We start from the raw sequence: 11,231 nt of genomic DNA, 5'->3' as shown, positions 1-11,231 counted from the left end.
CTTGAAGGGCCTCACTCCCAGGGCGGAACCTGCCATTTTAAACTTTGCTCAGATGCCTGTTAGGCTCCACAAAGGCTGATTATACGGTAGGTGGACGAGCCAGATTCACTTTTAAGCAGTGAGGTAGTGAATGGAAACAAAAACAAAGACCGGTAAAATTTTAAAAATTGGGTTTTTATTTTTTCTTTTTTTTCTTTCTATTTTTTTTTTTTTTTTTTTTTTGGTGCTGTTGATTCATCTTGAGATGGTTACACCACAGGACAGAACAGTGCCCCTGTAATCTAATGGCAACACAAGACCACACTCCCTCATTAAGGTCTGTTCTGGGTTTCCCATTTCAGCCTCATGTCCCAAGAAGTCAATTAATTTTCACACTTTTTAAGCAAAATACAAGTAGTCTTGTAAATACATTTTCTCCATAGCCTTTTTTGTTCTTGCCCCTCCTATGTCTGGATGAATAATTCACTAAGAAAAAGAAATATTTAACACACATTTATATCCCTTCCACCCACCTCAATTTTGGTTTCTCTCCCCAAGGTTGATGACTTAGCATGTGAACCGGAGTGGACTCAGCAACTCAACAGAGCAGGGTTGGGCTCTACAGGAATAGCAACTTTGGCCCTGGCTAGTTCTGACTTTCATCCCTGATGGTGACAGAAAGCAGAACAGGCTCCTTGTCTGGACGCCTCTAAAGGTGGAACGGCTGGGGTGTGCATGTGATCCTTCTACTCATGTTTAAAGGAAGGACAACAGAGGAGACATGAACGACTCTTTAATTCAAGTGTAGCCATGTTTCTCATTTGACTTCCACATTTCCCTTAGGGAACGTGCCTGTCTCACAGAAAGTTCTCATGTTATGTTTCTGTGTGTGCACTGCATGCTGGTGTGTGTCTATCGTGTGCGTCATCTGCTACCAGGGAATGGTACAGTTCTGCTTTCAGCCCAGCTTCCAGGGTTTTTTTTTTCTTTCTTCTTCTTCTTTTTTTAAATTTCCTTGAATTATTTTTCCTTTTAGAAAGAAGTTCATCAGGAAACTAGTTCCCCTCCCACCACGCCGGACAGGCTGCGGCCACCTTTAAAACCGTGCTGTTTCTCCCTCACACCCCAAACAGGAACTCCTCAGGATGCCTCGGGAGGTTGAAGCTTCTCCCTGTCTGGCGGCAGTGAAGGTCCCTCTGCCACAACGGAGGTTTCTGATTGTGGGACACAGTCTGGGTTGTTTTCTTCCTGTCTTCTAATAAAAAAAGACATTCCTGACAAAAGAGAAGAGACGGTTGAGAGTTGGGCTCCAGAGGACAGTGAGCAGGATGAACGCCGCCTTCAGGCAGCACGATGCGTGTGCTCAGGCACTCACTGGGCTGATACAGGGCTCAGGTTAACACGCATGCAAAACCAAAGTTTGGCTTTTCTCAACTTGCAATTAATTTCATGGCAACATCAACTTCTCTAAACCACTGCCTGCAACATGTCTCCAGTGCTGAGCTGCAGACACTAAGGATGATGTAGAGGTTGGGAGGAAGCCAACAGAACTGAGCCTTCCATGGTAAACCACCAGAAAAGCTCCACTTTAGCCTGTTAAATACTGGGTTTTCATGCAAGATTTAGTTTGGAAAGAGGGCTTTGTTTACTAACAATGATTTAAACTCTATGGCAAGACTGCTGAACAGATGTGCCATCTACTGTGATGGCTAAAGCGAGGGCTCTGGTACCAGAATCCTACTCCTGAACTCTGCCTCCCCCGGCTTCTAACTAACATTTAGCAAATTGTTAAACATATTTGACTTTCAATTTTCTTCTTTGTAAAATGAGTACAGTAGCAGAAACCCATAGGAAGATTGTTTTGGCTAATATATTCAACACACAGAGATGGTACCTGACACTTAGTAAGGGCTTGAGGAAGATAAGCAGAGAACATCTACAGCTGCCTACAAGCAACCTCTTGAGGTCTATCAATGCACTGACAACCCCAGATTACTTACTAAAGAACCAACCTTTAGAATAATTTTTGGCGTGGTGAGATACTACTGAACATCACCTTGACCTAATAATGCATTCACTACAGAAACAACAAGTGCAGGATTCAGAATATTGCCTATTGGGTGGGACAATAAATCTTCCTTATGATGTCAAAGAGCGGGCTTACAGAATTGCCTTTCTTAGGCAATAAACTGGTAAGTAAATTTTACCACCTACTCATTCCTTTCCTTAGCCGAGCCTCTCACACATAGAGAAAGTCGACCATCAGGAGACATCTCGAGAAACTGCTGCTTTCCTACAGCTCCTTGGCATATTTCAGTCATAGAAACAATAAGAATAAGCTGCTCACACATTGATTCTTGCAAGCCTGCCTTAGATTGGTGCCAGGAATTAGACAGTCACCATTGTTCTCAGCAAAGGTTAAAAAGTACCAATTTGATTGTTACCACACACTTATTAGGCTAGAAATAGCTATTAGGGAAAAGTGTTTTCAGGTGCATCCTGCAACAGTTCCCCTCTATAGAATGGAAAATGGCATCCAGATACATGGTTAATCTGCCTGCTCTGGTCCAAGACAATCAAGGTCCTGAAAAGTCCCAAGCACTGAGATAACTGCACACTAAGTTCTTTCTTGATTTCAGCAATGAGCCTTAAATATAACCCCATTCTCAAGCCTCCCCACCAATCCAGAAAGAACCCAAAGCATATACAACTCACCTGGACGACAGGCACAGTGCAGGAGTGTGAGCTTGAGCTACCGAAACAACCTGGTGAAGTCTCGCAAGGCCCAGCAAACTTGCTTACATTCCTCGGCACTAAAAGAGAAAGGGTGGGTGGGTGGCGCTTGACTGCAGACAAGAGAGCCAACAGGTTGGGGAGTAGCGCAATGCCAAGGTTCCATCAACTCATGACTGAGATCTTCCCAGAACTCAGGTAAAAATGAACTTCCATAAATGAAGATAATTATAAGCTTGGTGGTTCTCAAGGAATAATGAACTTTGGAGACAAACTGTTGAGGGCTGATTCCTGGTCCTTGTGTTCATGGACAAGACGCCCATCCTCCCTCAGTTTCCTCACCCATCACTTACTTCATGTTGCTCGGGGACTCAAATTCATTCATATAAATGAGACATTTATGACAAAAGAGCAGTGAGCAAAACCAACTCAATAATGTGAGTTTCTATGACAATTCTTGAAGTTCCTGACACAAGGGAACCCAGAAGCCCTCAAAGGAAGACAGCCAGCAGGTTCCCTCAAGGCTGGGAGCATTTCAACTCTATGAGCTCTGCTTCCCTGTTCTCAAAGACAGATGCTTGTTTACAAGACCTCGTCCAGTAACTAGGACTATCAGCCACTGATTCTCTAGTGAACAGGATGCTCAGGATTTCCTCTTGGAAGGAGGGGGAGAAAGAAAAGGGTTAACATGCAGAAAAGGAGAACAGGACTTGGTTCTTGGCAAATGCTGAGATGCCCCAGTATTATCATAATATATAAGCCCAATATTCACCTGACTCTTCCCTTTGACACCTATCTAGAAATCAGCTGAGGCAAATCTCATTCTCCCCAACAGCTTTGCTAACTGAACCTGGGGCTAAGCCAAAGCAAGAGAAGCACTTCTTAACACATCCTCCTGAAGCCCTCTCCTGACTAAGAAACTTAGGCATAGGGATATAGCCTAGAATTCAAGAAGACTTGCCATCCTGTGCTGGTTAAATACCAGAGGAAGTAACTGGTAAAAGCTAGCAACAGAAAAGGTATCAAATGCCTATCTACAGATTCCCTCACCAAGTAGAAAGGTCCAAAATTGGTGTTTTACAAAAGAGTGGCGCCCAACATGGTAACAAACTCCACGTAAAACCTGAGAGGGCTTGAAAAGGAATTCTAGACACACACACAAAACCAGAGTTTAACACAACTTTTTGCTGTTTTCTAGTGCGTGCTGCAGAGAGATTTCCTGACTATGATAGACCATGCCCTCCTGAAAGATCACCATGAACACCTTCACAAAATTACTTCACTCAACTGCCGACTGAGATGAACCTAGCATACAGAATACACCACGAAAGATCTGATTAACAGTGCCCCCATACAGCATGAAGCAGTTTGGAGAGAAAAAACTACGTCCATATTCCCAAATCTTGTTTATAAATGTTCTTTTACATTTAAAGGGGGATATGATAGAGATATGGATAATTTGCATTGGTATGGATTTTGCTTTAGTGATATAAATTTAAGGTCAATTTTGTTATATGTAAAGGTATTTCTGATCTTGATTAAGATATTGTGATTGTGTAGTTCATTAAAAAATGTAATGTATAATTAGGAAATATAGGTTGTTAATGGATAATCATCAATAATAGTCAAGCTTGTAGTCATGTTAGTTAGATTTTCTAGATATATATCAGTTAGACAGGCATTCTTCATATCTTTCAAAGACTACAGAATATGGCATTTAATGTTTTAATAACTCAGGGTTTTTCATGACAATGAGACACGTCTTCTCCTGGTAGCACCAATCTACTTCAAGAGAAAGATGGGCATCGAAGAGGCTCCTTATGGAGTTTGATAGCTATTTGGGCAAGAAACTGTTCTTGCCTGGACTGATGTAGGACTGCTAAACTTGTCTAAAGGTGAGATGGTCTTTCAGGGTTCCTGATTCATGAAAGAGTCTGTGAGACATTCTGCAGGACACAGCAGATAGTGACTGAACTGCCTTTGAAATTTCCTGCTTTGTGGAAATGTCTGCTGGATACTATGGGCCTGAAGGCCGAAGATGGATGCCCCAATGGTACAGAAGAACTTTGGGTGACTGTCAAGGCAGCTAGATGTCTCTGTCAATTCTAGAGTTTCGGAAGTTGCTTATTTCTGGTTTACTTAGGTAATATTATATCCTTCTGGAATCTTTGATTTAGTTGAAGAATAAATAGATAGTTATAGTTTTCCTTAATTATGATAAAAGATAAAATAGATATAAATATAAATATTCTAACTGTAATTCTTGCTTGATAACTGTTTTGTTATATGTAATTTTACTATGTTAAAGTGGAAGCCTTTCTTTTTTGTTTAAACAGAAAAGGAGAAATGGTGTGGGAGGTCCTTCTATATATGTACTGATTTCATTGGTTCAGACTCCAGGAGCTGACAGAGTATTTCAGAAATTTTCTTCTAGTTTTTCTCCGCCATAGGCAACAATACTCTCTATCTAGCATGGTGGGAAATTGAACCCAGGGTCTTGTGCATGCTGTGCAAGCAACCTACCACTACCTATATCGATATACCTAACACTTCTACTGATTTAACAAGCTTTACTAACAACCTACCACTACCTATATCGATATGCCTAACACTTCTACTGATTTAACAAGCTTTACTAACAAAATTATATTTTTTGGTCTATTTAAAAATCAACAGCAATTCTAAGGAAGCAGCCAAGTTCATGCAAGCTCATGTCATTCATGTCTCCAATATCAGGAGGGAGGGTAAGTAACCCACCAGAGGCTGCTGTGTGTGTTACAACAAACCACTAAGAGAGAGGATACACAAGGACCCCCAAAGTGCTGGAGACTCAAGATTCTTTTATTATCCCAATATCCTATATGTTTAAAATTTTACCCAGTTTTCAATGGAGATCTTTCAATTTAACCCAGATGGAGGAATACCTCTATATATTGAAACTGAGTGCTGAGAATGGTGGTGTGTGCCCTTAGTCCAGCACTTGTGAGAAAGAGACAGGACGATCTCTGTGAGTTCCAGACTAGCTTGGTTTACAGAGTAAGTCCTAGGCAAGCTATGGCTACATAAGGAGACCTTGTCTCAAAAAAACCAAACCAAACCAAACCAACTAACCAATCAAATAAACTCCAAATAAGTAATGTTTAAAGACAAGAGAACTGTGGTAAATAGCAAAGTAAGTGTGATGATTTGAGTAAGACTGGACCCCATAGACTCATCATATATTTCAATGCTTAGTTACCAATGAATAGAACTGTTTGAGAGGATTAGAAGGATTAGGAGGCAGGCCTTATTGGAGGAAGTGTGCCACTGGGGTTTCAAAAGCCTATGTCAGGCCCAGGCTCTCTCCCGCTGCTGCCTGTGGATTAGGGTGTAAAGCTCCCAGCCATAGGGCCGTGCTCCCAGCGGTGGTTTAATAAGAACGGCCCCCACAGGCTCATATATTTGAATGCTTAGTCACCAGGCAGTGGAACTCTTTGAAAGGATGAGAAAAATTAAGAGGTATGGGCTTGTTGGAGGAAATGTGTCACTTGTGGTAGGGTTTTAGGAGTTTTGAAAAGCCCATGCCAAGCCCAGAGCCTATCTGTTTCTCTCTCTGCTTAAGAACCAGGATGCAGACCTCACAGCTACTTCTCCGGCACCATGTCTGCCTACATGCCACCATGCTCCCCACCAAGATAATCATCGACTGACCTCTAAAACTGTAAGCAAGCCCACAATCAAATGCTTTATTTTTATAAAAATTGTCTTGACTGTGGTGTCTCTTCACATCAGTACAATAGTGAATAAGATAGAAACTGGAGCCAGAGGCAGGCAGATCTCTGTGAGTTCGAGGCCAGCCTGGTCTACAAGAGCTAGTCCAGGACAGGCTACAGAGAATCCTTGTATTGAAACAACAACAACAACAAAAACAAAAAAGACAGAAGTTGGTATCCGGGACTAGTAGAGCATTGCTGCATTAGACCTGACCATTTCGTTTGTTGGAGGAATACAGAAGACTTTGGACAAGAAAACTGGTTAGACACTTTAAGCAGGGTTCAATGGGACATTGTGGTATTGAGATCAATATAGATCATGACAGCTCAGCTAAAGAGGTTTCAGTGGAGGAGACTATTAGCAAGTGGCCTGGAGACCGTTCTTGTGATTTTTTTGTTTTGTTTTGTTTTTTAAGATAGGGTCTCTCTGTGTAGTACTGGCTGTCCTGGAACTGCCTCTGCCTTCCAAGTGCTGGGATTAAAGGCACTGCATCTCCACCACCTGGCGATTCTTATGCTATTTTGGAGAAGAGTATGTCTGTTTTCTGCCCTTGTCCAAAAAAGTCTGACTGGGGCTAAATTGAGGAGTTTTAGATTATTAGCATTACCAGAGGTTTCAAGACAGCCCACTACTGACTCTGCCCTGCAGTTAACAGTGGTCACTCTATAATGAAAAGGATCAAGCTGAGCAAGGAAAAATACAAAATGTATAATTTGAGGAGAAAAGGAACACCAGAAAATGTAATGGAATAATGAAGCTTAGTCCTGTGCTCAAGGAGATAAAAAGTTTAAAGAAAGGCCTGATGCTAAAAGGAATAAAGGGAATGGTGACCTCAGGGCAAGATCCCACCTAACCTAACTAAGCTTCCAACTTGGGCAAAGGACTTAAAAGAAAAGCTTAAGCAGGGAAGGGAACCATCAACAGAAAGTTGATACAAATGTATTTGAATTAGGGAGCCAAGTTCCAGCTCCCACAGCAGCAGAACTTGGCAGCTTCAGCTATGTGGTTCTGGCTTTCCAGTTAAGGATACAAGAAAGGGGTTGGGGAATCTCCCTTCTTGGTTAAATAAGGGACAGGTGTGTGCCAGGGGTACCTCTGCATGGAGGCCCAACGATACCATTGTAAGAAGTTGTAAAGGTGAAGACCCCAAGATGCTGGAGATGCCAGAGCAGTGTGATACCCACTGAAGAAAGCCCCCAACAGGGTGAGGAATCAGCCCAAGAGAGAAGTGCATTGCAGTCAACAAGCTGAAAGGAGTGGAGATCTGAAGACTGATTTGATATGAGACACGGGGAAAGAGAATTTGGAATTTGCCCAGTGCTTTTGGTCTCAATTTGGTCCAGTATTTCCTCACTATACTCCCTTTCCTCCTCTATGAAATAGCAATGTATATTCTGTGCCATTGAATGTTGGAAATAGGTGATCTCGTTTTTTATTTTGATTTTACAGAGAGTTACAGTTAAGAGACTGTTATGAGTCTCAGAAAAAAACCTTGGTCTTGAGACTGTGAAAGACTATGAGGACTTCTGAAATTGAACTGAATGCATTTTTACATTAGGATATTGCTACAGGCCCATGGGGACCCAAAATGATGATGGACCAACCCTCGGAAACCCACAATTAAATGTTTTCCTTTATATGAATTGCCTTGGTCATGGTGTCTCTTCACAGGAATAGAACAGTGACTAAGACAGTAAGGATGACGTAAGTCTCCAATCAGCTCCACTTCTGTGCCCAATCCTATCAATTACTGACCTAGGTGGCAAGAGCTCCAGCTAATTTTGAACTTAAATGACCTTGGTGGGTAAGCCCACAAGAAAGGATCAAAAAGCTCAATGAAAAGATAAAACAAAAATACCCCCCTACACACAAAGAAAATGTGAAAACAAAATTTTAAAAAGCCCTTAAATGTCAACACTATTTTCTTACTGTGGTTCTTAATGGCACTGACTAGTTTCTGGTCTCAGATTTTACTTTCCAACCCCTATTACTATTTTCTATATTATAGTCCCATAATTCCAAGTCTTTCCCCAAATATGCTTGTGGCCACTATTTCTCAACCCTCATAATCCTAGGCAGGTGCTAGGAAATTTTTTCTGGTGTCTTGGTAGGCAATGACAACCTGACCAGTGAAGCACCTCATCTGGTCTCTAATTCCAGTGTCAACACTTCCTATGTTCAGCACCTTTTAGCTTTAAGAGTGTCATGCAGGGTATGATGTCATGTTAGGCACGGGCAAATAGGAAATAATGGCAGGATTTCTTTTAGTCTCAATCAATCTGAACTGATGATGGTTTATCATGCTTTTTCTTTTTTCTTCAGAAAAAAAAATGTATTGTAAGATGATAAAGCTCAGCTTTCTTCAGCTGGAGAATTCATTACCAGCACCATTTGCAAAGCAGGCCAGGACTTGCTACAATGAAGCTGAACCAGTTCACCCTCCCTGCTAGGAGGGCAAACAAAACAGCATGTTGAGGCAAGAGTTAGAGAACCTTAAAACCAAAGGGGAGACTGAGTCATGCACAGGTTCAAGGACAACACACACTGGAGAATTACTAAGAGAAGGTGAGCAATCTCAAACCCCTTTTTAGCTCAAGACTACACACACACACACACACACACACACACACACGCACACACGCACGCACGCACGCACGCACGCACCTGCCCCAACCTGCTCTGGGAGCTGCAGAACTTGTTCAGCAATGAAGGTCAAGGCTACTTGGTTCAGTTGCCACCTTCTCACTGAGCAAGGACCAAGGATACGGTTACTCACAATACTGCTTTACATAGATCCTTTTCTCTAGCCCTTTCACGAACTAGAATGCTGTCTGTGACTTGATTTTAGACTTACTCATTATTCTATCCATCACATATTAGCCCCATCATAAGCATATGGGCCTGTGGAGACATATTCCAGAATGTGTGGGTGGCTGCTGGAAAGCTGGCAGGAGACATGCCCCAGCTAGTTTTGCAAATAGGCAATGACAGTCTGGCAGTTTCTTTTCCAAACAAAAAGGAGTTAAACTTCACGGATTGTCTATTTTGTGTGGGAGCTTTGGGGTTCCATTTGGCATCTCTTAATGACCTTACAGGGTAGAACTAACCTTATTTAAAGACGAATTAACCGAAATGAAAATAACAGCATACAGTCTCTGGAGGATTTCCCCTAGGTTTCCATTTGCTTCAAGGAAATTAGAGCCAACAAATCATGGTTTCTGGTGACCAGCAAGATGAACAGACAAACAGAAGCAGGGAGAAGCAACCTTCTCCAGAGACCACAGTCATGTGAAATACCACCCATACTACAAAGTCACAATGAAAGGAAATCAAATCATTTCATAAGGTCACCCCAGTCTATATATGCTTACCTGGTACAAGGGAATCCCTACTTTGGAGAAATGTATCACAAAGGCCAGTTACTGTGCTAATTTTCAGCCATGCATATCAGCTGATACAAAATTAAAATATCAGTTCTAGGACATGACCTTTAGACACTTAGTAAGCTACAAAATAAACAGTTCTCCCCACCAACCTCCAACATTTAACTAAGACATTATAGCACAGGGTGACCCGAAACTGTATAGCTCAGGTTGGCTTTGAACTTAAAATGGATGAGCCTCTTGCCTCAACGCCCCCACCCCCTTTTAAGACAGTTTGATGTAGGTTAGACTGTCCCTGAACTCCCTAAGTGGCTGGGGATTTATTTTAAATTTAAATTTGTCACCTTTGCACTTCTGCCTTCCCAGTGCTAGCCACCACACCCAGCCCTGAGGCTTAATGTTGTTGTCTTATCAGCAACAGCCAAAGAAGTCTACTGATTCAGTACGATAACCACAAAACTGCAACAGTATTACAAAGATTTCCACAACTCACGTGGTATCTCAAGTACTCCAAATGCCCAAAACAGTCTTGAAAAGGGACAGCAAAAATTGGAGATCTCATAATCCCTGATTTCAAAATTCATGATATTGTCAAAGTAATCAAAACAGCATGACACCGGCAGTGAGACAGACAGCCTAGAAGCAAACCTCATGTATATGGTCAAGTATTTCTTGACAAAGGAGCTAAGACCATTAAAAGATAAGGAATGGTCATTTGAATAAATGTTGTTACAAAAACTGAATAGTTACTAGCAAAAGAGAGAAATGCCCTAACATTATATGAAATAAATAAGCTAAATGAAGGAAAGAGGGAGGGAGAGGGGGAAGGGACAGAAGGAAGACAGATCAAGTATTATAATTCTTCACAGAAAACCTAGGGGAATTTTTACGATGTTAGATCTGACAATTCTTGGCTAGGATAAGAACACAACAAACAAAAATAAAAATGAATAAATTGAACTACAGTAATATTAAAACCTTTAAGAAACTGGCTAAATATCTCAACAACAGAATGCTTGTAAGGTGCTCTATCCTTAGCACTGCAAAAATAAAAAATAAGCATGTTCTAACCGAACATCAAAGGATACAACCAACAGAGCTAAAAAGCAGCCACAAGATGGGAGAAAAAAACCTACAAATCATGTATCTAGTAGGGAATTAACAGGCCCAATACACAAGCAACTCTACAACCCAACAAGAGCTTGGAAGGCACCTCACACAATAATCCTAGCACCAGAGAGGCCAAAGGTGGGAAGCTCACAAAGGGCAGTAAGCTCCACCCAGCCCGTGCTATACAGTAGGGCCTTGTCACAAGAAAGAAAAACAAAACAAAACAACAAAACCAACCAACCAACCAACCAAACAAACAAACAAAGAACCCAA

General features: G+C 41.6%; 1 protein-coding gene across 2 annotated transcripts in view; it reads right to left on the bottom strand.

Annotated features, from left to right (window-relative positions):
- Positions 1 to 227: 227 nt before the first annotated feature.
- Tnpo3 (transportin 3) overlaps positions 228 to 11,231 on the bottom strand; it is a 79,891-nt gene continuing 68,887 nt past the window's right edge. For both annotated transcript variants that reach the window (XM_057765982.1, XM_057765975.1), the window contains 2 exons: positions 2,695 to 2,792; positions 228 to 1,253 (listed from right to left, as the gene is read on the bottom strand). In XM_057765982.1, the coding sequence (XP_057621965.1) occupies positions 2,732 to 2,792 (61 nt within the window). In that variant the 3' untranslated portion in view covers positions 228 to 1,253; positions 2,695 to 2,731. The remainder of the gene's footprint in view (positions 1,254 to 2,694; positions 2,793 to 11,231) is intronic.

The sequence above is a fragment of the Chionomys nivalis genome, chromosome 1, assembly GCF_950005125.1.
Source record: "Chionomys nivalis chromosome 1, mChiNiv1.1, whole genome shotgun sequence".
Taxonomy (NCBI): domain Eukaryota; kingdom Metazoa; phylum Chordata; class Mammalia; order Rodentia; family Cricetidae; genus Chionomys; species Chionomys nivalis.
The sequence above is the reverse complement of the archived record's forward strand: the minus strand, read 5'-3'. Positions and strand labels throughout refer to the sequence as shown.